We start from the raw sequence: 27567 nt of genomic DNA, 5'->3' as shown, positions 1-27567 counted from the left end.
CAGAAAATGATGGAAACGCACAGCAGGTCTCGGACCTAATAAGATGCTTTGATTATGTTGAGGTTAACATGACGACAAGGGGGTGGAGAGTTGAAATGAAAGTCATTCCTGGTTGTCCAGCTACCAGAATGGTAGAGAGGAATATTCAGAATAAAGCACTTTCTAAAATAAATAAGAGAGGTTTGAGCCATTGTAACGCACTGCTCTCCAAAGGAGTAGCTGAATGGACACAAACTGCGTTGCTTCCTTTTATCATTTCAATGCTTGCTTTTCAGTGTGCTTCAAAGGATTGAGTAAATACTTAGAAGAAAATTGCAGGGCCATGGGGGAAAGCAATGGAGAATGATTTATATCTCTTAGAGGTGGTACAGGCATGAAGGGCCCCTGAATGCTCTGGTTCAATAAGCCCTGCCACAATAAACTGCCAAGACTCCTGAGCTGCAATATAACATCACACCCCTGCCTTAGCCGATATCAAAAAGAGAAATAAAGAATGAAGATGATAATGTGGTTTCAATGTGAAACACAAACAAGCTTTCCAAATACCTATAGAATCCCTGTTTGTCATTCCTGTAGGCAAGATCCTCAATGCAGAGCCGCTCATCCACCTTTTCTTCCCAGTGGCCCTCTGTCCAGCCTTCTGAGTATCCTTGGAGAACGTAGATTTGCTGAATGAAGGGACCGCCAGACTCTGAGTGAGCAAGAAAGGGAGAGATTGTAAAGGGAGCAGATCAGAACCCTGCAAGGCATCATTGAAGCAGAAATTCACAACCTGAAAGAGCAGTGGAAGCAGGTTCAATTGTAACTTTCAAAAGATAAGTGGATCGGTGCTCGAAAAGGAAAACATTTCAGGGCGATGGGGGGAGGAGGTGTGTAAGACATAAGGCTGTTAGTTTTTATACTTTGGGGTGTCTGAAAGGACAGATGAAGCAACTATAATAGGAGCTTGCAAAAGGGTAGGTGTACATATATATATAATATATATATATATATACAGTAGTCCCCCGTTATACCGCGCTCAGCAATACCGCGGTTCGCGATATGGCAGGGGGGGGCTTATGGACCCCAACTTACTTGCCTCATTTTAAACTCTTTTTGAAACAGCACCAATTTTAGCCGCGATGATTAGACCGATTAGCAGCGATGATTACCCGCGATGATTAGACCGATTAGCAGCGATGAGTAGCCGCGATGATTACTGTAGAACGATTAGCCGCGATGAGTAGCCGCGACCGATTAGCCCGATTACCCAGCCATAAAAGGGATACCTTTTTCAGTGCAGGTATCTTCGAGTTCAGTTACTGTCGTTCAAAATGTTTAAGCGCAAGTCTTACACAGTGAAGCAAAAGATACATTTGATAGACCGGCTTCTAAACAGGGAAACAAAGGCAAAATTATCCAGAGAGACTGGTGTACCAGAGTCAACCGTCCGTGGGTGGGTGAAAGATGAGCCCAATTTAAGAGCATATGTTGGGACAGTTTCTCAGAGTGAAGGGCTTACCAGGAAAAAGGCAAGGAACTCTAGTGACATTAACTTGGAGAAGGCTGTGTTCACCTGGTTTGTCCAGGAACAGTCTGGTGGCACCCCCCCTATCTGGACCTATCATCAGGACTCAGGCTGAGAAGTTCCATCACCAGCTCCACCCAGAGGACAGCAATTTCGTAGCCAGCAAGGGTTGGCTCCATCGGTTCCAGAAAAGACATGGGATAGGTGCAGTTACCATCAGTGGTGAACAGAGATCCGCCGACTCAGGAGCAGCAGCAGCCTTTCCCCACACATGTTGCAAGAGGAGCTGACCCCAGAGCAACTCTACAATGCAGATGAGTCAGGGCTTTACTGGAAGATGCTGCCTGACAAGACCCTAGCTTTCAAGGATGATGCCCACAAGACTCTGGGGTACAAGCAAGCCAAGAACAGGCTCACCATCCTGTTTGCCAGCAATGCCACGGGAACACACAAGCTGAAGCCATTGATTGTGGGCAAATTCAAGTCTCCTAGATGCTTTCAACTCATCAACATGGAGAACCTACCCATTACCTACCGGAACTCTGGCAAAGCCTGGATGACAGCTTCCTTATTTGAGGAGTGGTTCTTCAAGTTCTTTGTACCCAGTGTCAGGGACCACCTTAGTGCCCGCAACTTACCGCAGAAGGCCACACTCCTACTGGACAACTGCTCAGCCCACCCTCAGGGAGATGTTCTCAAGACCAGGGATGGGCAGATCCAAGTGCTCTATCTCCCAAAGAACACCACCAGCAAGATCCAGCCATGTGATGCTGGCATCATTCAGACCTTCAAGTCTGTGTACAAAAAGGAACTAATCCTGGAAATGATAGGCTCTCCTTTCACTGTCCCAGATTACCTGAAAGCCATCACCATCAAGGATGCCTGTTATCTGGCAGGGAAGGCCTGGGGAGCTGTGACGGAGAAGACCATCGGCAACTGCTGGAACAAGGCCCTAGGAGCAGCACTCCCACGACCCCAACATTACCCGGATGAAGAGGACTTCGTAGGCTTTACTGAAGCAGAGATCAGGGCAGCTGAGGAGAGGCTAGAGGACCACCTGGATGAGAACCTAACACTCCAGGATTGGGTGAACAGGTGGTCAGCAGCAGAGGACGACATGGCACCCGCAGAAACATTCACAGAGGAGGAGATCATCGACCAGGTCACCCAAGAGGAGGCAGAAGAAGAAGAATCCCAGCTCACAGTGGCAAAGAGCCACTCGGATGCCATCACGCACCTGAGGGAAAGGTTGCCCATGTATGTGGGAGAGCTAGACCCTGTGAGGGCTGCACCCCCAATTACAGATTCTGTCTCTCCCGATCCTGCCGCACCTCCAGAGCCAAAATCTGTGATTGGAAGAGGGGTGATTGTGGGAGAACAAAGACTTGCTCCACATCACTCACTGGTAATGGAAGCCCGTTGAGCTCAGTCAATGTATCAACAGCCAGCATTCTAGCATCAGGAAGAAATGTGTAATCCAGATAGTATTCTGTCTGTTTTGTAAAGCAGTGAAAGAATGTTCTGATGTTTAAAGAGGATTAGGTTTGATAAATGCATTTTCCTAGCAGAAGGTTGTGTGAGCCAGGAATGTCCATAGTATATGGAGGCAGCACAAGCTTTATGGCTTCTTGTTTTAAAGGACAAAATGTACGATTTTATCTTTTCGATATTTTGTTAAGACGACAGAAAATTGGTGAACATTCAGTAATTCAGTGACAGAAAAACTTACATGATCTACTGAAATAGTTGCTCATTTCATGAAAAATGGGGGTTTTCTCTGTATGTGTTCTACATTTCTTACAAATGAGACACCTGTCTTTAAGGTACTATGAGTGGCAACCAAAAATTTATTTTTCCTAATGCCATTTTGTGACAGGGAAATTGACTGATCTGCTCTAAAGTAATAGTAAAACACTTGGATGCTGGAGATCTGAAATAGAAACAGAAAATGGTAGAAAATCTCAATAGGTCTGGCAGCATCTGTACAGCGAGAAACTAGTATCACTGTTTTGAGTACAATACCGCTCTTCTTCGGAATTGTGATTTTCCGGATTGATGTTGACTAACTCAGCGGAGTTATAATTACTGCCAGATCACAATATTGCTCTGTCAGTGATCTTCATAGAGTCTACTCACTTGAGTTTTGGCGACCCGGACAGGAGAATGGTGCAGGCTTCTTTGTTTAATATTTGAAGGTGTCAATCCACTTTGGAGTGGCACATTGGTGCAGTGGTTAGCATTGCTGCCTGCGGCGCTGAGGACCCAGGTTCGATCCAGGCACCGGACCACTGTCTGTGGAGTTTGCATATTCTCCCCGTGTCTATGTGAGTTTCACCCCCACAACCCAAAGATGTGCAGGTTAGGTGGATTGGCCACCCTAAATAGTCCCTTAATTGGGAAAAAACTAATTGGCTACTCTAAATTTTAAAAAAAGGTCAATCCACTTTGAGAGGAAAGGATTACAATTAAATGTGCAATAAATAGCATTGTCCTGTGATCAATTGCGCACTTTGGGAGATACATTAGGTTTTTGCATGTTGCAAAAGGAAACATACAGAGTTTGTTCATGGTACTTTGAAGCAGAAGTAGCACAAGAGGGTAGCACGGGCGAATTTTAACTAAATATTGTACTTTTGTGCTCATGACAGATTAAATACCGCTGGCGCATGATCTCCTCCATTAGAAAGAAGCAACATTTGATCTCTTTTGGTCCAACAATACCCATGTGGCTGTGGACTTCTTTCTAGCCCACTTTCAACATCTCTGTACTGCAAAAACTATACACTTCATGGAGGAGGGAAGAAACACATTCCACCTATTTCCTTTCCATTCGCTTGCATTGTATCAAATAGTGAAATGAAAGGATGTAAAAACAATTCAAGTGGTGGGGCGATGGAGGGATTTAAAACATAGATGAGAATTTTAAAATCAAAACTCATTGGGAGCCAACATAGCACAGGGAGCATGGGGGGGGAGGAAGAGAGAGGAAGAGAGAGAGAGAGAGAGAGAGAGAGAGAGAGATGTGCTGGGAAATGCCGTTAATATGCAGGATTACCTCAAAATTAAGATAGGTAGAATGTTTTTCCCCTTTATTCTTTTATTCTTTCACAGGATGTGGGTTCGACTGGCTGGGTCAGCATTTGATGCTAATCCCTATTGAACTCAGTGGCTTTTCAGAGGACGGCTAAGCATCAACCCCAAATGTGGGTCGGGAGTGGCATGTAGGTCAGACCGGTTAAGGATGGTAATTTCCTTCCCAAAATGACATGGGTGAACCAGATGTGTTAAATGACAACCGCTTACTGAGATTAGCTTTTAATTCCAGAACTGAAATTCATTTTCCCCCAACTGCCATGGTAAGATTTCCCATGATAGCCCAGTTCCCTAGAATATTAGCCTGGGCCTCTGGATTACAAGTGCAGGCATTATCACTCCCATGTGGGGGACCAGCCAGGGGCTTGTTGGAGTAGTCGAGCTTAGAGGTAATGAAGGCACGATGAGGGTTTCATCAGATTCCAAGTTAGAAAGATTTTATAATGTTTATAGACTTTGGTATATGTACTACATTATCTATCCAAAGAAATCCTGGAAAAATATTTTTACACAAATACAGAAGGTTTGTATCTGCATCACCTAATGAAGTTAAAATGAGAAAGGAGCCCATGAAAACCAAAGGGTAGCCCCAAAAAGCAAATGGTAACCTGAGAAAATCTCAACATGAGCCCATGGAAAGAAAATAATACTTTGAATAGTGACCCAAACCATGTAAGGAACAGAATTATGAACTGAATAAAACATGAGACAGCCCTAAACTAATTTGGAAGTTCTCGATAAAGTGACATCATGCTCCCTGTTCATCTTTTGTCCCATACTTAACAAACAATCAGAACTGCCCGAGATTGGTTAAGGTTCAAGGTACCTGCAATGAACTGCTCATATTCAATGACGGGGATGTTCTTGTTTAGGCTAGGCATGTCAAAAAATGCAGACCAGGGAATGCGAACTTGTTCAAGACCTTTGCTCTGCCAGTGGTAGAGATGCCCCCAAGGAGGCAGGACCAGCACCCAGTCTTCACTCTTCATTAGTGCCTGCGCCAAGGATGCCATACGGAGGTAGACATCACGCCGAAGATTAAACCCCTCAGGTGGATTCACATCATATAATAAATATCTAAACCAACAGAGAAGATTTCCATGATCAGCATCATCTGCAGTGCATCCCTAATATTGGTTGTATTTTTCCATTACCATTGAGTAGAAGTACACCACTTCTATTCTTTGGTGCTCCTCACCATCTTATTATCAACCCATCTGCTCGTAGTGCATCTTCCCGCAATCATTACTCTCCCGTGAAATACAATTGTCCCTTCCATCCATTAGTACTGTCCCCATGGAGTATAATTGTCCATTCACTCCAATGCTACTGTCCCGATGGAGTATTATTGTTTCTTCTCTCCATTAGTACAGTCCCTATGGAATATTACTGTGACTTCCCTCCATTCAAACGGTCGCCATGGAGTATTATTGTCCCTTCCCTCAATTCGTTCTGTCCCTGTGGAGTTTTATTGTCTCTTTCCTCCATTAGCACTGTCCCCAGAGAGTATTATTGTCCCTTCCCCCCCATTTGGACTGTCTCTGTGGAATATTATTGTTTCTTCCCTCTTTTAATACTCTTCCTGTGAAGTATTGTCTCCTCCCTATATTCTTACTCTCCTTCTAGAGTATTAATGTCTCTTCCCTCCATTAGTCCTGTCCCTGTGGAGTATTACTGCCTCTTCCCTTCAGTCGTATTGGCCTGTAGAATATTATTGTCCCTTCCTTCCATTAGGACTGCTGCCATGGGGTATTAACGTCTCTTTCGTCCATTAGTACTATCCAGGTGGAGTATTATTGTCCTTTCCCTCAATTAGTACAATCCCTGTGGAGTATTACTGTCTCTTCCCACCATTAGTACTGTTTCCATGGAGTATTATTACTGCTTCAATAAAAGCAAATTACTGCGGATGCTGGAATCTGAAACCAAAAGAGAAAACGCTGGAAAATCTTAGCAGGTCTGGCAGCATTTGTAAGGAGAGAAAAGAGCTAACATTTCGAGTCCATATTACCCGTTGTCAAAGCTTTGACAAAGGGTCATCTGGACTCAAAACGTTAGCTCTTTGCTCTCCTTATAGATGCTGCCCGACCTGCTGAGATTTTCCAGCATTTTTTCTTTTGATTATTACTGCTTCTCTCCATTAGTACTGTCCCTGTGGAGTATTATTACCTTTTCTCTACATTATTACTGCCCCCATGGAGTATTATTGTCTTTTCCCCTCTATTGTTATAGCCCCATTCCTTCTATTATTCTCTCTTGGGCAGTCCCTCAGATTACTTGCGTCCACTCGGGGAGGTGGGGTCTGCAGTGAGTGAATCACCTCGCGATATCTCTCCAAGGATATGAGGTGTCTGCTGTACATTGTCTACGTTTCTGTTGCATACAAGTGGGCGGAGACTATGGCTTTGCTGTACACCATGAGCTTGGTGCTGGATTTGAAGTCTCAGTCTATGAATACTCTGTTCCTCAGGCGTCCGAAGACTGCACTGGAGTCAATGTCGAGACTGCTTCCATTGGGCAGGAGATACAGAAGTCTGAGAACACGCATGAACAGACTCAAAAACAGCTTCTTCCCCGCTGTTAACAGACTCCTAAATGATCCTCTCATGGACTGACCTCATTAACACTACACCCTGTACGCTTCATCCGATGCCGGTGCTTATGTAGTTACATTGTATACCTTGTGTTGCCCTATTATGTATTTTCATTTCTTCCCTTTTCTTCCCATGTACTGAATGATTGGTTGAGCTACTCACAGAAAAATACTTTTCACTGTACCTCGGCACACGTGACAATAAACAAATCCAATCCAATGTTGGATTTTGTCGCTCAATATCTGCTCGCACCGAGAAGATGCTCCTGGGGTATGGTAAATCATCCACAACGCCCAAGGGCTCACTGTGGATATTGATGGTTGGGGGGCAGTTCTGTGCAGCAGGTGCAGGCTGGTGGAGAACCTTTGTTTTCTGGATGTTCAGTCCGAGGCCCATTCTCTCATAAATCTTGTGAATGTGTCGACCGATGGTTTGCTGCTCAGCCTCAATGTGCGCGCACACAGGCACCATCAGTGTACTGCAGCTCGATCACAGAGGTTGCGTGGCCTTGGTTCTGGCCTGGAGGCGTCGGAGGTTGTTTCCTGCTTGTCCGATAGGTTGGCTCCACTCCAGCGAGGGGCTTCAGGGTGACGGGGTGGAGTGTTGCTGTAAGGAAGATAGAGAAGTGTTGGTGCTGCTCCCTGTACTTTTCCTGGATTTTCTTTTTTTAAATTTAGTGTACCCAATTCATTTTATTCCAATTAAGAGGCAATTTAGCGTGTTCAATCCACCAATCCTGCACATCTTTGGTTGTAGGGATGAAACCCACGCAAACATGGGGAGAATGTGAAAACTCCACACGAACAGTGACCCAGAGCTGGGATCGAACCTGGGACCTCGGCACTGTGAGGCAGCAAGGTTAACCCACTGCGCCACCGTGCTGCCCTTATTTTTCCTGGATTTGGATTTGTCGTGTGCTGGAGATCATGCCTATTGAGCCTCTTGATGGGCTTAAGCCGCATTGACTCAGGGAGGAGCTCTTCAGCCAATGGGAGGAGGCAGTTGAGGAGTATTCTCGCGATGACTTTTCTCAGGTGGAGAATTGGGAAATCCCTCTGTACTTTCTGCAGTCGGACCTGTCTCCTTTCTTGAAGATGGGTCACCGTTAAGGCATCTCAGAGATCATCCGGCATGCTCTCTTCCTTCTAGACAGGGTGAGGAGGTTGTGGATTCTTGTCAAGAGTGCATCTCGGCTGCATTTCAGTACATCTGTGAGGATTCCACCTTCACCAGAGGCCTCGTTGTTCTTCGGCCATCGGATGGTCTTTTTGACCTCATGGTGAACTGGGGCTGTGCTGAGATGGGTATGGGTAGCGTGTTGGCGGGACGCTGTCGAGGACGCTTAGGTCTTGGTTGAGGACGTCCTCAAACTGCTCTCTCCAGTGGGCATTGACTGCCACTCTGCTCTTTGATGAGTGCCTCTCCGTTTTTGGCTCAGTAGGTTGGACCCCAGTGTACTCAGACCGTAGATGGTTTCGATTGTGAAGCAGCCTTATGCGTCGTGGTTGTTGGCGAGTTGCAGAGTCTCCTACGCTCTTTCCACCCACCATCTGTTCTTTAGGTTGCGGGTTCTTCGTTGTATCTCTGTCTTCAGTTGTCTGTCGGCCTGTTTCTTCTCACCCAAGTTTTGGTGGAGCTACCAGTTCAGGGACGCCTTACGCTTGAGGTCAAGGCGATCCTGGATCTCCTGATCATTCTTGTTGGACCAGTCATGGTGTTTCCTGGTCAAGAGCCTGAGCGTCTCCTCGCAGGTGCTGACTATGGTGGCTTGAAGGTGGACCAGGTGCTGTGGCTTGTTGGTTCTTGCCAGATTAGCTGAGACACGCCGGCTGAGTAGCTTTTTCTTCTCAGGGTCTTTGAGTCCAGTGATATTGAATCTTCTACCTGTGTCAGTTTGGGGCCAGGGTTATGGAGATGGTAGAGCAGATTGATCACTGGTCAGTCCAGCAATTGTCGGGTCGGTTAGTGCATGGGTGGTGCGGATGCATTTGTGGTCCCTTGCCATGATATAGTCTATTAGGTGCCAGTGCTTGGAGCTGGGGTGTTGCCATGGTCTTCTGCTTGTCCCTCTGGCGGAATAGGGTGTGAGATAACCAGGTCATGTTCTAAACGTATTGTCAGGGGGAGGACTCCATTGGCGTTTGTTTTTCCCACTCCTTCCATGCCTAATACACCTTTCCAAAGGTTTGCATCCTTCCCGACTCTAGCACTGAAGTCGCTGAAGAGAATTAGCTTGTCTCCCTTTGGGATGCGGGATTGATCGAGGCTAGAGTAAAATGACTCTTTTGTCTCATCCATTGCATCTAGTGTTGGGCTGCAGGCACTGACAGTGGTGATGTGTTTCTGGGCCAGGATGAGCCATAGGGTCATGCGTCATTCACTCACCTCGCTGGGGGGTCCGACCAACTCATTTTTTACGGTGATGCCGACAATCATCTTCTGGTTTGCCTTTCCAAAAGAACATAAATCGGGCAACTTGTTCTTTAAGCTGGCCTTCCCCTGCCAGTCGTGTCGCCCTCATGGCAGCGATGTCAATGTTGTGGTTTCGGAGTTCCGGGCTATGATGGTATGCAACGTTCAGGTATGTTGCTATTGGGATTGTCTATGAAGATCCTGAAGTTCCAGGTCCCGAAATTCATGAGGCTGGGTGGGGAAGAGTTGGGGTGAAAGATGCCTGTACGCGGATTCTTTTAACATGGGGAGGTCGTTGCACATCAACCACCATAAGGTCCCAGCGGAGCCTGGTCTTGGCCCAGTTGCAGAGAAATCCCAGACGACTGGTGACCAGGCTTTGCCGGAGGACGGGGACTAACACACACTCATCATCCTCCGATCATCTGCCTGACAGTGACGGCACGTTTAAAGGGTGACGTCATTTAATTTTCATTCCCCCTCATGCCTTGCAGACTCGCCTCTGCTTGCACCTCTCACCCCGCGGCTGCTCCTGCCCCCAGACCAATCAGCTGCTTTTATTTTCTGCGTCACTCTCCGAATCCTCATGTCATAGCAGGAGCTCTGCCTCTGGATTCAGTGAGGGTACGCTGTGTTGTTCTTCTCAAGTATCGCTCCAATGCTCCGTCCTCCAAGTCCATTCCGTGGAGACTGACCTTGTTTCTCCACCCGTCTCCTCGTGCTCTTTTATCCTGTGTCTTTGCCACTCTTGTCACATCTTTCATTGTCATGGGAGCGTCCCTTTAAGAAATGTTTTGTCTTATCAAATGGCTTCAGTGAGTGGGTGGAGCTGGGCTGTGGCTCTGAGTTTTACTTTTGTTTTTGAGCTGTTGTGTAGCTTTGAGTTTTTCTGCTTTCGTTTTCACATTTGGAAGCTGGATTCAGACAGAGAAGTCTTGTCTCTCTCTCTGCCTTTTAAAAGCTGTCGCCAGATTACGTGATAACTTAAAAGTGATAACTGTTTTCTGGTGAACTCCATGATATACTTTGAAGTTTTCTATACCCTGGCCCATAACATCATCCTGTGTCGCCGCCACACTCCTCGTGCTTTCACCGTGTCTCCACTGCTCTCCTCTCACTCTTTCACCCTGTGTCTCTTCCGCTCTACTTTCGCTCTTTCACCGTGTCCCTACTCTCGATCATTACTGGCTTCATGGAAGATTATGATCTCTTCCCTCCATTAGCTGGTTCGCGATGCAGAACAAGGCCAGCAAAGCAGCTTCAATTCCCGTACTGGCTGAGGTATTCATGAAGGTCCACATTGTCTTCTTTTTAAAAAAATACATTTAGAGTATCCAATTAAGGGGCAATTTAGCGAGGCCAATTCACCTACCCTGAACATCTTTTTGGGATGTGGGGTTGAGACCCACACACACCCGGGGAGAATGTGAAAAATCCACAAGGACAATGCCCGGGGCCCGGATCGAACCCAGGTCCTCAGTGCCGTGAGGCAGCAGTGCTAACCACTGCACCACCGTGCCGCCCAAAGGTTCACCTTTTCAACCTTGCCCCTCATCTGAGGTGTGGTGATCCTCAGGCTACATCTTCACCAGTCAGCTCTCCCCCTCAAAGGGAAAAGCTGCCCATCGTCATCTGGGACTATGGCAAATTTACTTTACTGTCTCCACGGAATATTATTGTCTCTTCCCTCCATTATTACTGTCACCATGGAGTATTATTGTTTATTCTCTCCATTACTACTGTCTTCATGGAGTATTATTGTCCCTTCCCTCCATTAATACTGGTCCCGTAGAGTATTACTGTCCTTTCCCTCCTTTTGCACTGTATCCGTGGAGTATTGTTGTCTCTTTTTTCCATTATTACGGCTTGCGTGGAGTTTCATTGTCTGTTCCCTCCATTAGTCCTGTCTCTGTGGAGTATCACTATATCTTCCCTCCATTAGTACTTTCTTATGGAGTATGATGTCTTGGGTAAACTGGGTCTGCGAGGACTGTGTATACTGCAGCAGTGAGAGAGACAGGCTTCCAACACTTGAAGTGCAACTCAATTTTATTGAACTCTTAACTATCATACATACTTAACTGTGGGTTGACACTATGCTGACGTGACTGGAGACCTGAGGCTAACCTGACCAGACTATCTTACTACCACATGGTGTATGTGCTAGTTGTTGCTCACGGGCTCTGACTGTCTCAGAGGCTGGATCCCAAGAGAGCGGGAAGACTAGTGCCCTCTGGCTTTATAGTGGTTGTGTCCTGTCTGGTGATTGGCTGCTGTGTTCTGTGTGTTCATTGGTCAACCTGTATGTCAATCACTGCCTGTCTGCGCACCATCATATAACTGTGTATATATTAATACAGAGTATTATTACCTTTTCTCTCCATTAGTACTATCCTCATGGAGTATTATTGCCGTGTCTCTATTATTACTGCCACAGTGGAATAACATTGCCCCTTCTCTCCATCATTACTGGCCCTGTGGAAGATTATTGTCCCATCCACCCATTAATACTAACCCCATGGAGTATTGCCTCCGTTCACAGTGTCCGTATAGTATTGTCTCTTTCCTCCATCATGTTGGCCTCTGTGGCATATTATTCTCTTCCCTCCATTATTACTGTCTCCATGGAGCCTTATTGTCCCTTCCATTAATGTGACCCCGTGCAGTATTACTGTCCTTTGCCTCCATTCGTACCCTGTTCGTAGAGTATTGCCTCTTTTCTCCATTATTACTGTCCCCGTGCAGTATTACTGTCCCTTCCCTCCATTCGTTCGTTCTGTCTCTGTGGAATATTGTTGCCCGCTCCCTCCATTAGTATTGACCCCGTGAGTATTATTATCCCTCCGCTCCGTTATGATTGCCCGTGTGCGGTATTATTACCGTTACCTGCGGTGTTGGGCCGCCGAGACGTCGTGGCCGCCGATCTGTCCGGGACTGAAAGCTCCCCCGTCGCCGGGCATTTGGGCCCGGCCAGGCGGCCCCAACAGGAGGCAGAGGAACGCGGATAGAGGCACCGGGAGTGGCGGCAGCACCATGTTATCGGGGCTGGGTACGTCGCTAAAAAACTTTCTCACCCTCTTCCGCCCCACACCGGAAGTGGCTGCAGTGCGTCGGTGTAATCGGTCCCTCTCCACCCGCGGCATCGTTAACGGTCGCGGCGATGGCAGGAACGGCGCTGAAGCGGCTAATGGCCGAATACAAGCGTAAGTGGAAAGAGGGTGGTGGATGGGGCGCACGCACGCACAAATAAGAGAGGCCGCGGTTTTAGTGCGGCTCTTTGGGGGGAAGAGAGAGAGAGAGAGAGGCCTGAGCAGCGGCTTGGCCTGCAGGAAATTAGGGTATTTGGTCCCGCCCGAAGGTTGCGGTTCATCAGGGCAGAGCTCAGCTTGGTGGGGGTTGGGTTCGGTTGGGGTGGGGGTTCGGTTGGAGGGAGGGGGGTCGCAGCCACGTCTCTGGAGCAATAGGAGGAACAGCAGGAATTCTTGTCCATCCACCTAACCGGGAGATCCCCCGATTCCTCCTTTTAATTAGCCCTTCAGTGGGCTGTTAATCTGGAACACGCAATATCTGCTGGCACCTTTGGAGCCTTCTGTGCCCAACCAAAGGGACTGGACTGTTTTGACAAAGAGTCATCGGACTCGAAATGTTCGCTCTTTTCTCTCCCTACAGATGCTGCCAGACTTGCTGAGATTTTTCAGCATTTCCTCTTTCGGACTGGACTGTTTTATTGACCCCTTTAATTATCTTTAGATGTAAATATTTTAATTTTCCTTTGCTATTTGTTTTGTTCCAATATACCAATATTGGGCTGCTCTATTTGTGCCTCACTTTAATTGGTGTGATCCCAAAATAGTACATCTGGTGTGAGACACTCCGAGGTAGGGGTGTCACGATTGACCCAAGGCTGGCACGTACTATTGCTGAATGTTAATTTATGTCAGAGAATGTTGCTGTGCAACTGCAAGCTTGATGATCTACCAGCCATGACCACAACCCCCAAATTAGAGTGATCTGAGCTGCTTTGCATGTTGTCATAAAATGTAGCTTCTGTATGCAAAGCACGTACCAAGCTTCTACAAGAAGGCCTTGCCTTTTAAATAGCACCTTAGAAGCCGTCAAGGTGTCCCAAAGATCTTACTGCCAATTAGATACTCTTGGAATACAGTCACTTGTAACGCAGAAGACGGCAGACACTTTCCACATAGCAATGTGGAAAGCAATATGACAATGTTTTACGAAGGGGAAATACTATGAATGCTGAGAATCTGAAATAAAAACACAAATGTTGGAAGTACTCAATAGTTCAGGCAGAATCCATGGAGAGGGAAGTGGAGTTAATATTTCCAATGGATGGTCTGTTAATAGAGCATCGGCCCGGAATGTTAACTTTCTTCTCCGACTACAGGTACTACTGGATTTACTGCGTGATTATTCTGTGACTACATGACAGGGAATAATGGTGCAAGGCAAATGGAGATGGTAAGAAGACAAATAACAAAACAAAAGATGAAACCAGAGGAGATGTAAATGGGAATAGCAGAATCATTACCACCAGCTGCAGAAAACAGTGTAGCAGTGCTTATGATGTGAAATTGTGATTTATACTCGTGATTGTAAAGTGTCTAATTGAATGATGAGGTGCTGTGTCTTGAGCTTGTATTAAGCTTCATTGGCACAGTGTATGAGGTTGAGGGCAGAAACATCAGAGTGGGGTGGGGATTTAGAAAATCCAGGTGATTGGAAGCTCAGAGTCATTCTTGTGGACTGTATGGAGGTGTTTAGCAAAGCAAGCACCCTCACACTGTTTGGCCTCCAGTTTGGCCTCCAGTATTGTGAGCTGCGAATGCAGCATTCTGAATTGAAAGAGTTACAAGTAGATCACTGGGGTTTGGGGTGCAGGAAGATTGGGAAAAAAGGCAGGTGTTGTATCTCCTGTGTTTGCCTGATTGAATAACCGAGGGATCAAGCCCTTTAGAATTAAAAAAAATATTGTTTCATGGAGTGTGGGTCTTACTGACACGGTCAGCATTTATTACCCATCCCTAATTTCCCTTGAGAATGTGGTGGTGAGCTGCCTTCTTGAACCCCTGCACTTTTATGTGGTGTGGTACACCCACCAGGCTGTTAGAGAGGACGTTCTAGGATTTTGAACCAGTGACTGAGGGAATGGTGATATAGTTCTAAGTCAGGATGGTGTGCGACTTGGATGTGGTGATCTCACATATCTGCTGCCCTTGTCCTACATGGCAGACGTTCCACGGAATTGCAGAAAAGACCCTTCGGCCCATGGAGTCTGCACCGCTGCATGAAAGGCACCTGATCTGCCAATCCTAATCCCATTTGCCAACACTTGGCCCATAGCCTCGAATGTTAAGACGTGCCAAGTGTCCATCCAGGTACTTTTTAAAGATTGAGGTAAGCTGCCTCTACCACCCTCCCAGGCAGTGCGTTACAGATCACCACTACTCTTTGAATAAAAAAGTTTTTCCTCAAATCCCACCTGAACCTCCCACCACTCACCTTGAATTTGTGCCCCCTTGTAACTGACCCTTCAACTAAGGGGAACATCTGTTCCCTATCCATCCTGTCCATGCCCCTTATAATCTTGTACACCTCGATCAAGTTGCCCCACAGTCTTCTCTGCTCCAGCAAAATCAACCCAAGCCCATCCAATCTCTCTTCATAATTTAAATGTTCCATCCCAGGCAACATCCTGGTGAATTGCCTCTGCACCTCCTCCAGTGCAATCACATCCTTCCTGTAATGTGGTGACCAGAATTGCACACAGTACTCCAGCTGTGGCCTCACCAATGTTCTAAATAACTCCATATATGACTTCCTTGCTTTTGTAATCGATGCCACGATTGATGAAGGCAAGTGTTACATGTGCCTTTTTCACTACCCTATTAACCTGTCCTCCTGCCTTAAGATATTTATTTACAGGCACACCAAGGTCTCTTTGTTCCTCAGGATTTCCCAGTGTGGTGCCATTCATTGAATATTTCCTTGTTAAATTGCTCCTTCCAAAGTGTAACACCTCACACTTTTCAGGATTAAATTCCATCTGACACTTTTCTGCCCATTTGACCATCCCGTCTATATCTTCCTGTAACCCAACACTCTCAGCCTCACTGTTAACAACCTGGCCTATCTTTGTGTTATCTGCAAATTTACTGATCCTATCCCCCACATAGTCATCTAAGTCATTTATAATAGTGACAAATAATAGGAGGCCCAGCACAGATCCCTGTTGTACACCACTGGATGCTGGCTTCCAGTCACTAAAGCAGCCGTCTGTCATCACCCTCTTGTTTCCTACAGTTCAGCCAGCTTTGAATCCACCGTATCAAGTTTCCTGTATCCATGTGCATTTGCCTTCTTTATAAGTCTCCCATGTGGGACCTTGTCAAATACTTCGTTGAAATCCATATACACTGCATCAACGGCACTACCCTCACACTTAGTCATGTGCTCAAAAAATTCAATCAAATTTATTAGGCATGTGTTTGGTGGCATTGCATTGGAGGTGGGCGAAATGATCCATTGAATATGGAGGTTAATGGGGTGGATGGGGAACTTTTACCATGGTTCTGGAAGGGAGTAGAAGGAGTGAGAATAGATATGTGGGAAAGATTTGGTTGAGGGTCCTGCTGACCACAATGGAGAGAAATCCTCAGCTGAAGCAAAAGGTACACCTATCAGGAGCACTGCTATGGATGATGGCATTGTCAGAATGGATGTGGCCAAGAAGGAGTTAGGAATAGAGCCCTGACAGGAAGTGGGGTGGGAAGTGTAGTCAGGGTACCTGCGAGAGTCAGTGAGCTGATAGTGGATATAGTCACTAACCTAACGCCAGAAATGAAAATAGAAAAGTCGAGGAAAGGAAGAGTTGGAAATGGGCCATGTGAAGATGAGGAAAGGGTGAAAATTAGAAGTAAGGTTGAAATTTTCTAGTTCAGGGAAAGAGCAGGAAATGACAGCAATACAACCACCAGAAGAAGATGGGTAAGGGGCCCAAATAAAACTGTCCATGTAGCTCAGAAGCGATATGGGTTCCCAAAACAATACATTCTATTTGGAGACAATGAGTAGAGTCAAAGGATGATTGAATTTGTTTTCACAATTTGTTTTCACAATCAGATGGATGTTTTTGTTTAAGAATGTAGGTCGACAAATGCTTATTGGCTAGAAACCTCATCTGCTCTTTGAAATGGTGCCATGATATCTGAGGGAGGGGTGGAGGGGGCAAGCTGGGTCTCTGTTTCATGTGTTATCTGAAAGATAGCACCTCTGACACTGCAGCACCTCCTTAGCAGCACACCAGAATGTCACCCTAGATTATGTCTTAATTCTCAGGAGTTGGACTTGAACACAACATCTTCTGACCAGAGGCAGGAGTGCTACCTACTGCGATGCAGCTTACATGAGAGACAACAGTGTTCAGCGAGTTTGAAATCGGGTGTTAATGTCAGCTGCTGGGTGGGAGGAGGTGACGTGGAAAACATAGGGTTTGCATCATGCTGATATTGAAAGAAGAAACCATTGAATGCTTACATCATAAAGGGAGGCCATTCGGCCCATCATGTCATTGCTGACTCTCTAAAAAGCAGATCCGCTAGTTCTATTTTCCAGCCGTTCCCTGTAGCCCTGCAAATGTTTCTCCCCAGGTGCCCTTGAATGCATTTGAAAACGTAAAATATCCCATGGCACTATTTCAGAGAACAGGTAAGTTCTCCCCAGTGTCCTTGCAAATCATTATTTGTCAACCAATATTACTTTAAAAAGATTATTTTGAACCTGCTTCCATCACACTCAGCCGGTGCATTCCAGATCCAAACTGCCTGCTGCGTAAAGAGGTTTTTGCCACGTTGCCTCTGGTTCTCCTGCCATCCACCTGAAATCAGGGTCCTTTGTTTCTCTACCTTCGTGTAATTGGGAGCACTTTCTATCTTCTCTGTTCAGACCCCATATAATTTCAAAAACCTCTATCAAATCTCGTCTTCTCTCCTCTAAAGTGATCAACCCAGCTTTTTCAATTTACCCACGTAATTAAAGTCATTCATCCCTGCAACTCTGCTAGTGATTCTTTTCTGAACCCTATGTAATGAATCAACATCCTCCCTAAAGTGTTAAGCCCAGAATTCTGCACTTGAGGCCAAACCAGTGTTTTATAAGGTTCCTCCCTTTTGTACCCTACCCAAAACCCTCCATGCCTTTTTAACAGCCTTTTCGACCTAACCTGTCACGTTCAACCATTCGCGCACAGGTACTCCCAGTTTCTCTGCTCCTGCACCCACTTTTGTGTTGTGTCCTTTATTTTAATTTGCCTCTCCTCATTCATTCTACCATACTATATCACTTCACACCTCCCTGTTTTAAATTTTGTCACCCACCTGTCTACTCATTCAATCAACCTAAGCCCTCTTGAAATTTGTCATCACCCTCAACACACTGCACTATCCTTTCCAGATTTTGTGTCATCTGTAAATGTTGAAATTATGCCCTGCACACCCCAAGTCTAGAAAAGAAATGGTCCTTGTACAAACCCCACGGTATACCTTCCTGCAGTCCACAAGGCAATTGTTCACCACTATTCTCTTGTTTCCTGTCACTCAGTCAATCCTCTACTGGCCAAATTATTCCATGATCTTTAACTTTGCTGACAAGACTTGAGCATTTTGAAGAAGAGCAGGGGAGTTTGTTCCAATAATTGTCCTCAACCAACGTCACTGAAAAAATCCCCATCCTCCACCATCATAATTAATTCTTGCAGGAGGACCCTCATGATTGATGCATCTTATTCATCCTCACAGTAAGGATGGTGCTCCCAAGTCACTTATTCTTTGTTTGAGCTTCTTGTATCATCAGAGGTACTTAGAACATAGAAGAGTACTGCACAGAACAGGCCCTTCAGCCCTTGGTTGAATTGCTACCAGTTGTGTTTTATATATTGGGAAGTCATTTTCACATCTTTCTGCATAAGGCCATTTGTAATAGTGTGAGGAGATGGTGAAGGTAATGTCACTGGATTATAAATCCAGAGGCCCAATGCTCTGGCGACATGGGTTCAAATCCCACCACAGCAGCTGGTGGAATTTAAACTTCAATTCATAAAATCTGGAAATTAAATCTAGTCTCCGCAATGGTGACAATGACGCTATCGTCGATTGTTTAAAAAAAAAATAATGCACTTTACATAGAACATAGAAAAATACAGGACAGGCCCTTCGGCCCACGATGTTGTGCTGAAATGTTGTCCTAGATTAAGAACAAATTAATCTACACCCCATCATTCTACTGTAATGCATAGCGGCGGAAATCAGCCATCCTTATTGGTCTGGCTTGCATGTGGCTCTAGATCCACAGCAATGTGGTTGACTCTTAACTGACTTCGGAAATGACCTAGCAAGCCACTCACTTCAGGGGCAATTAGGAATGGGCAACAAATGCTGGCCTTGCCAGTAACACCCACATCCCCTGAAAGAATAAATAAGCATCTGGTCACTGTCAGATTAATTGTGTCGTATGAATGAAATGTTGAGTGTATAAATATAATTTCTCTTTGTAGAATTCATGGAGTATGTCACTCCTCCTCAAAGTTTCTCCTTTAAATTTGAGATTTTTCTGTGCTGTAAACAAAGCGGCTTAGTTAGACTGCACCTGGAGTACTGTGTTCAGTTCTAGGCGCCATGGGCGAAATTCTCCGACCCCCAGCAGGGTCGGAGAATCGCCTGGGGCCGCCGAAAATCCCGCCCCCGCCGTGGCAGAGATTCTCCGCCACCCGGGAAGTGGCGATGGCGGGAATCTCGCCACTCCGATCGGAGAGGTCCCTGCGGTGATTCTCCGGCCCGGATGGGCCGAAGTCCCGCCGCTGGGAGACCTCTTCCGCCGCCGAGGTTTGAACCACCTCTGGAACGGTGGGATCAGTGGCGTGAGCGGGTCCTGTGGGGGGGGGGGGGGGGGAGGGTGCGGGGGGCGATCGAACCCCGGGGGGGTGCCCCCACGGTGGCCTGGCCCGCGATCGGGCCCCCCCCCCCCCCCCGCTCAGACTCCGGGCCAGTGCCCTGGGTGCACTATTTCTCCTCCGTGGCCGCCACGGCCTCCGCCATGGCGGAAGCGGAAGAGAACCCCACATCGCGCATGCGCCAGCAGTGACGTCAGCGGCCAGCTGCCACTGCCGGCGCATGCGCCGACCGGCGAAAGCCTTTCGGCCAGCCCCACTGCCGGGAGCGCCGGTTTTTTGCGCCAGTCTTCTGGTGCCAACCGCTCCGGCGCGGGGCTGGCCGAATTCCCCACCTTTGGGGAGGCCCGACCCCTGAGTGGTTGGCGCCACTCCCCTACTCCGGGACCCTCCGTCACGCCAGGTAGGGGAGAATCCCGCCCCATGTCTGAGGAAGGATATTTGGCTTGGCGTGAGTGCCGTGTTGATTTATAGGATGGTAGCTCAACTCCAAGGGTTAATTTTCAAGGAGAGATTATGAGTGCGATTCTCCAGCCGCGTTGCACTCAAGTGAGAGCACAATGATTGATTGATTGATGTTTATTGTCAGTCACATGTATCGAAGTACAGTGAAAAGTATTTTTCTGCGGCCAAGGGAACATACCTGGGGGGGGGGGGAGGGGTGACCCTCAGGTACCCCATACTGGGTTGTCCTCACTTGGGGGGTGTGGGGGGGTGACATTGTCCATGTGTGGGGAACCACAAGCTCACTTCAAGATCGGGGCACCCTTTCAAAATGGCAGCCCGGTCTCCCCCGGTGATAATAAAATTCTAAGCGTGGGCTAAACCGGTGAGAAACTCCCCAGGGCCCAAAAAAGTGACTAAAGTGTCATTGAATAGCGGTGGGCAACTCGCCAGCAGAGCTGGTGGGAACCTCCCTGGAAAACTGCCACACGTGAACTTAGAACATTTTGGGGAGAATCGCGCCTTTGTAAATTAAGGTTAATTCCCTGGAATTTAGAAGGCAGAGGGGAAATTTGATCAAAGTTTTAAAACTATTAAAGGGGAACCGAAAGAGGCAGATGGGTAAGCTATTTCTGCTGGTTGGCGAATGGAGGACCAGGGGTGGTGTAATATAAATATTAGAGCAGGCCTTTTTGGAGTGACGTTGGGAAATGCTTCTATACACAAAAGGGGACGATCGAACCCCGGGGGTTGCCCCCACGGTGGTAATTGATTTTAGATCAATTGTTTATTTTCAGCCTGAATCTGCTAGAGTTTTGTTATATTTATTAGGGTTATGGGGCTCCTGCAGATACCAGGAGTCAGATTGCACATCAACCATGATCCTGTTGAATTGTGGAACCAGCTTGAGGGGCGAATAAGCTCCTTCTGTTCTGATGTAACCGGAGGCTTGGAAATGCATGCCAGCACTTGTAAGCCTAGCCTACTGCATTTCAAACTGACAGTTTATGCTGGAATGGTTGAACTTGCAAAATAAAGTACATGTACTTACTGTTCATGAAGACCGTGAGTCCCATACTGTCTTACAAGCAATAAAATACTTTTGAAATGCAGGCACTGTTCCGATGTAGGGAAAAGGTGCCAGACAATTTGTTTACAGCAACCTTTCAGAACACTGCTGTTATGATGACCTGATCATCTGCTTAGTTGATGTTGATTGAAGGATAAATATTAGTTGGGGCACTGGGGAGAACTCCTCTGCTCTTCTTCAGAATAGCGTCAGGGATCCTTTGCGTCTACCGTGCGAATGCAGACAGGGCCTCGGTTCAGTGGCATCCCTGACAAGGTAGCACTTCCTCAGTTGCTACGCTTGATTGAGCTAAAGTCCCAGAGTGGAATGGAGTAGAGATGAGGTGAGAGTGCTACTCACAGATCCATGGCTGGCACACATTTCTTTACGATTGGTCCTATTCAAGGAATCATTTTGAATAGATTGTGGGTCAGTTTGTGTGACAAGTGAGACAAGAAATCCGATTGGATGTAATTCTTGTAGCAGTTCCTTTCTGTCACCGGAGGATGGTGCTGTGCCTTGTATAATCTCGTGGTTTCTCAAACCAGCTCTGCAGCTGCTGGGTATCAACTTTCATTCTAGCAGCTAATTAATTGCAGTTTTACTTCAAAAATCATTTTTTTTAGTGTACCCAATTATTTTTTCCAATTAAGGGGCAATTTAGCGTAACCAATCCACCTACCCAGCACAACTTTGGATTGTGGGGGTGAGACCCACGCAGACACGAGAATGTGAAAACTCCCCACGGACAGTGACTCAGGGCTAGATCGAATCTGGGTCTTCAGCGACGTGGGGCAGCAGAGCTAATCACCTTGGCACCCATTACCAGCACGGTAGCATTGTGAATAGCACAATCGCTTCACAGGGTCCTAGGTTCGATTCTGGCTTGGGTCACTGTCTGTGTGGAGTCTGCACATCCTCCCCGTGTGTGCGTGGGTTTCCTCTGGGTGCTCCGGTTTCCTCCCACAGTCCAAAGATGTGCAGGTTAGGTGGATTGGCCATGATAAATTGCCCTTAGTGTCCAAAATTGCCCTTAGTGTTGGGTGGGGTTACTGGGTTATGGGGATAGGGTGGAGGTGTTGACCTTGGGTAGGGTGCTCTTTCCAGGAGTAGGTGCAGACTCTATGGGCCGAATGGCCTCCTGCACTGTAAAAGTCTATGAAAAAATTCTATGATATTGCAGTTTTGCTGAGGGAGATGTATTGTACGAACATTTACACATCAAACCTCCTCCTATACTCCCACCAGTTGTGTACTGCATCACAATCGATTTTATGGCAGCGCTGCCTGATTGTCCAGTAGAGATTAGAGTGAGCTCCCAGGACAGAACTGAGTGTGTAAAATGGTGTTCTATCCCCCTCCATCTCTTTCTCAGCCCCTTGTGCTACTGAGGCTGAAACTGAGGTAAATGGTTGTTGTCACTGTCCGTCCATTTGTCCGTGTCTCCCCTCCCAATTCTTTCTCCTGTTTTCTGACACCTTGTAAAAATGCTAACTTGTGTTGTGGAGCACTTTCACAAATGCCGATAACCCCCACCCCCAACCATTTGCCCAGTTGGCCAGTTTTCATGTGAGCCCATCAGCAGGCCGTTTAACCATGGGGGCACTAGCCTCTTTTGTTTTGTGCCTGTTCGAGATAATGTAGTTGTAGAAATTTTGTGACATGGTTTTTAACCGGATAGACTGAGAGTTGTTAGATTAAAAGTTAGTTCTAGTGTGTGTTTCCTTCAAAGATCTTTTACCTATTTGAGATCCTCCACCGTTTAAAGTGTGCTGGAATATACCTCTTACTTTTTCTCATTCATTCATGTGATGTGGGCATCATTGACGGCGCTAGTATTCATAGGCCATCCCTAATTACTCTAGAGAAGGAGGTGGTGAGCTGCCTTCTTGAATTGTTGCAGTACCTGTGGTGTAGGTGCACCCACAGTGCTGTTGGGGAGGGAGTTCCTGGACTTTGACTCAGAAACAGTGAGGGGGCAGTGATACACCTCCAAGTCAGAATGGTGTGATTTTGGAGAGGAACTTGCAGATGGCGCTGTTACCACGTGTCCCGTCTCTGTTCTCTTTGATGCTCGAGGCTGGAAGTATTGCTGTATCGTCAATACCAGACTTTCAGCTGTTTCAGCTTTGCCCTCAGAAAATCCCTCCATAAAACTTTCTAATCCTTTTCTCACCTGCATAATATGTTGGAAACCTGTTATTCTGATCATGTTACTCCTTACCTCTCCCAATGCTTTTCAGCATTCATTTCCACCCGCGCGTAATTCTTTGCTCTGTTTGATCCAGGCTTGAACTGAATAGAAGGTTGATGCGATTGATTTTTCCCACTGACTATTGCAGATGCAGTATAACCACCCTCTTGTAGGCATTTGTAGACTGAGACATGACCGTCCAACTGCAATTGGGATTTATATCTGAACTACAGTTTTATTTAATTGTTGACTTCTCGGAACAGGCAACACTGGAGCAGTTTGTGCTAGAGACTGATTAGTGAGTCAGCCATACAAGGGCTCAAAATTTACATTTTATCACCAAAGTTGGAGTGCTTCTGTCTGTCCCTCCCACTGGCTGTTGACTTCAGCACTGACGAGCCTATTTCAGGTCTCGCCAATTTACTGCTTTAACAAGAATAGAAACATAGAAAGTAGGAACAGGAGGAGGCCATTTGGCCTTCGAGCCTGCTCCGCCATTCATTATGATCATTACTGATTATCCAACTCCATAGCCTGATCCACCCCCTCCCCACCTCCCCCAACAATACCGTTTAATACCTTTCACCCCAAATGCTGTTTCTAATTGCTTCTTGAAAACAGTGCGCTGGATTCTCCCAAAATGGAACTATGTCCCCATGCAAGTGTAAAAACGCTGGCGTTTCAGTCCTGAGTTTCTGATAAAAAAGATCAGCTACTTCACTCACCTTCAGGGGGCTAGCAGGGACTCATAGTGATTCAGGCAGCTTTAGCTGCGGATACGGGCCCCCACACTTCCGGTTTCGAGTCCACAGATGCGCACGATAGCGGCCGGGCCAAGCGCCATGGCGGACTCGGACTACGGAGGCAGCTGAAGAATATAGGCCCCCCCGATGGGCTGCGCGCCCGAAGATCCAACCGGCACAGTCTGTCTCTGCCGACGGGAACTCGGCCGGTTGGGTGTGGATGATCGCTGGGTGGGCCTCTGGCAATGGCCCCCCAGCCTCGTGGAGCACTGTGCGAACATGCCGATTCTCGGGTCCCAGAGCATCGCCAGACTGACACCAGGCCCAAATTCGGTGTGAAAATGGATTCTCCGTCCCCGCGTCAAACGCGATTTTGGAGAATCCAGCCCCCCCACCCACCACCATCGGGAACATCCTTCCTGCATCTACCCTGTCTAGTCCTGTTAAATTTTATACGTTTGCGGGGAGAGGGGAGGAGAAAGAGGGGTGGGGTAAGATTATTTGCAGTTATTACTGCTATCTTTTATTTGTTACATACCTTTTTTCTAAGATTGTAAAGTACATCCTTTAAGATGGCAAGAACAAAATATTTTTAATTGGATACGGATTAAAGCAATGCCCCTATATATAGAATTCATTCAAAATGCGTGGCCTACCCTATTTTATTTTACACAAAGGAAACCAAATCCTTTATTTGGCTCCACAAGGTGCCATCGTGCTGTTCCAAATTGCTGATCTTTATTCGTGAGCTTGTGCGTTGAATATAGTTGAATGTTTGGCACTGTGGGCATCATAACAATTGATTGTGTCTCCACCTGACAACGTTGGTGTGCCAAGGCACCAAATTGGCAAGTAACAGATTTGGCAAATACAGCATCTGTTTTCTTGATCATGCACTGTTGCAAAATTAATTCATACTTGGGCTGTTCAATTGTTGCAGCAATCTACATCAATGTTTCAAATATATCCTAGTTCACACTTGCACTTCAGATATCTTCCAGGATCTTCTGAAATGCATGACCCCTGCCCAGCCGCATCTTGAGTGTCATACTATTTTAAATGAAAACTTGAGGCTATGGTAGCAGTCTGACCCTTGATGCAGTGAGTAAAGCTAATTGTCAGCTTGGCTCCAAAGAAAAGCACCCCTCCCTCTTGAGTCAAGAGTTTAATCCCTACTCCAGAGATTTGAGCACAAAATCTAAGCTGACACTTAAGTGCACTAGCCAAGGGCTGCTGTGTTGTTAGAGGTGCCATCCATCAAATTTGATGTTAAAGTGAGACCCCATTCAATTGTTTGGATGTAAAAGGTTTTGCAGCACTGCTGAGAAGTAGGAAGCTTCCTGGAATCCTGGCAAACATTCTTGTCACAACTTACAACAACATGATTAACTTAAAGCAGCGAGCACAAATTCACTGGCATTTAGCTTGCATAACAGGAGTAAATTACACTTCCAATCATCGCAAAATGTTTTACAATTGTCCTGAGGTGGGACACCACTGCACGAATAAATAAAAGTTCCTCCTCATTTTTACTGCAGATGTCAGTGAGTATTCTGATTCCATGTGTAGTACTGTATAATTGCTAGACTTCTACAAGCCCCGCTTAATTCCATTGATAGTCTTTGAGAAAATACTTTAATACATCTACAGAGGTAATTTAGAGACCGGTTGCTACAATATGAATGAGCCAAGGAATCTTGGTTTTAACACATTGTTTTTAGATTTTAAATAGTCCATGTTGGACATATGAACTAAAAACAGAAATAGCTTTACATATAAAACATACTAACAAGAAACAGCCTGTCTCCTCCTTCACATGGAATATGGAAACTGTTCATACTCCACATAACTTCATTTATTGGGAATTCTTTCCACGCAAATTGGAAAAAATTGCATTTACTTAGCAACTTGCACAACATTTCAAAGCACTTTACAGTCAGTGGAGTACTGTTGAAGTGTGGTCATAAGGGGCAGACAATGTGTGTACAGAAAGCTCCCACAAACAATATGATAATCAGATTGATTGAGGGATTTACATTGTCCAGGACACCAGGGAGAATTTACCTGCTCCTCTTTGAAATAGCACCACGGGTCTTTTGTGTCTAGCTGCGATGGCAGACAAGTGTAATAAATATAAGAAATTGTCAAACTTAATTGTTTGTATTTTTGCAGTAGTATTAAAACCGAGGTTAGAATGCATACAGACAGCATGTCTGCGAGAGATGTGATTAAAGTGAGATAATCAGTGATTTTTGCAGCGGAAGTGTTTTGTTAATAGATATTTAACACCATGTTACCTGTTTGCAGATAGAAAGCTATTCTAATGTGGTAGCAGTTTGAGCTGGGCTAAAGAAATCAAGGCACATCTTGTAAAAAGAGACAAAAGAGTTCAAATTAAACTTTTTGTAACGTAAAAGCTGTCAACTGGTCAGGCTTATCACTCCTGTGGGGCAGTAATATTTCCTCAGTTTAACCAAATGCAAATAGTTTGGTTTTAGGCCGGGATCTTAAACAATATTGGAGTTCTGGTCCAGACCCATAACACAGGACTTCCCTTTGTTTGTTTTTTTTTTAAATTTAGATTAGCCAATTATTTTTTCTATTAAGGGGCAATTTAGCGTGGCCAATCCACCTACTCTGCACATTTTTGGGTTGTGGGGGCGAAACCCACGCAGACACGGGGAGAATGTGCAAACTCCACACAGACAGTGACCCAGAGCCGGGATCGAACCTGGGACCTCAGCGCCGTGAGGCAGTTGTGCTAACCACTAGGCCACCGTGCTGCCCTAGGACTTCCCTTTGTTTAACATTCTGTCCAACAACACTCCCTCATTACTTTCAGCCTAGATTGTAGGTTTATATTCCTCAAGTCGGGTTTGAACCCACAACTTGCTAACTCAAAAGGGCAGGAAACTAAATCAGCACTGTTGCTCGTTATGCTTTTCCTTAATTTGCTCTGTTTCAATTACCTTTGCTCAAGAGTCACCAGGTATCTTTCTGATACCACCACAAGGTTCAAAACCGAATACTGATCAATGACTCGATACACCAGTTAGTAAGTTTGAACCCAATGCACATTTATTTACACACACAGTCAATTATTACTCATGCACAAACTCTACTCACTAAACTCCAACTACTACTAAAAGCCTATACTTAGCTTTGGGGGCCCACTCAGTCAGAGGAACAATGGCCGGTGTCCGGTTCTGATACTGCTGGCTTCGAACTGGTATAGAATAGTAGCTAGGAGCGCCTATCTCGTAGTGTGCGTTGACCTTAGACTTACTTGGCTGGTGCTTGGCAGGCCTCTCGTCGCTGAGAGCCAAATGCCAAGGTGAAGTTCAAGAGTTCTTAAGGGTTGTTCCGAGAGCTTCAGAGAGCGTTTTGACCTTGGGGACTTTGTTTTATAGTGCAACGGGTTTCATGCCCTTCTGGGCGGACCCTGGACTTGGTCCCAATTAATTGGACCATGTCCCAATCGTTTGTATCGATTCTCTCCAATAACGGGGTATTTTAGTCATCAGTCTATGTAATGTTTAATTAGTGATTC

General features: G+C 46.1%; 2 protein-coding genes across 3 annotated transcripts in view; one reads left to right on the top strand and one right to left on the bottom strand.

The window, feature by feature from the left end:
• The window catches only part of pofut2 (protein O-fucosyltransferase 2), a 29864-nt gene extending 17179 nt beyond the window's left edge, over positions 1 to 12685 (bottom strand). Inside the window, exons 1-3 of the mRNA XM_038787590.1 lie at positions 12493 to 12685; positions 5427 to 5677; positions 547 to 691 (exon numbers count right to left, since the gene is read on the bottom strand). Coding sequence (XP_038643518.1) covers positions 547 to 691; positions 5427 to 5677; positions 12493 to 12641 — 545 coding nt within the window. The 5' untranslated portion in view covers positions 12642 to 12685. The remainder of the gene's footprint in view (positions 1 to 546; positions 692 to 5426; positions 5678 to 12492) is intronic.
• A 1-nt stretch (position 12686) lies between these two features.
• ube2g2 (ubiquitin-conjugating enzyme E2G 2 (UBC7 homolog, yeast)) overlaps positions 12687 to 27567 on the top strand; it is an 85945-nt gene continuing 71064 nt past the window's right edge. Inside the window, exons 1-2 of one of the 2 annotated variants that reach the window (XM_038787592.1) lie at positions 12715 to 12809; positions 14012 to 14085. Coding sequence is in view for 1 of the 2 variants with exons in the window: in XM_038787591.1 (XP_038643519.1) it covers positions 12767 to 12809 (43 nt within the window). In the remaining variant the exon portion in view is untranslated. Of the gene's footprint in view, positions 12810 to 14011; positions 14086 to 27567 lie in introns of both variants that reach the window. The other variant, XM_038787591.1, reaches the window with a different exon arrangement.

Source organism: Scyliorhinus canicula, chromosome 2 (genome assembly GCF_902713615.1).
Source record: "Scyliorhinus canicula chromosome 2, sScyCan1.1, whole genome shotgun sequence".
Taxonomy (NCBI): Eukaryota; Metazoa; Chordata; class Chondrichthyes; order Carcharhiniformes; family Scyliorhinidae; genus Scyliorhinus; species Scyliorhinus canicula.
The sequence above is the reverse complement of the archived record's forward strand: the minus strand, read 5'-3'. Positions and strand labels throughout refer to the sequence as shown.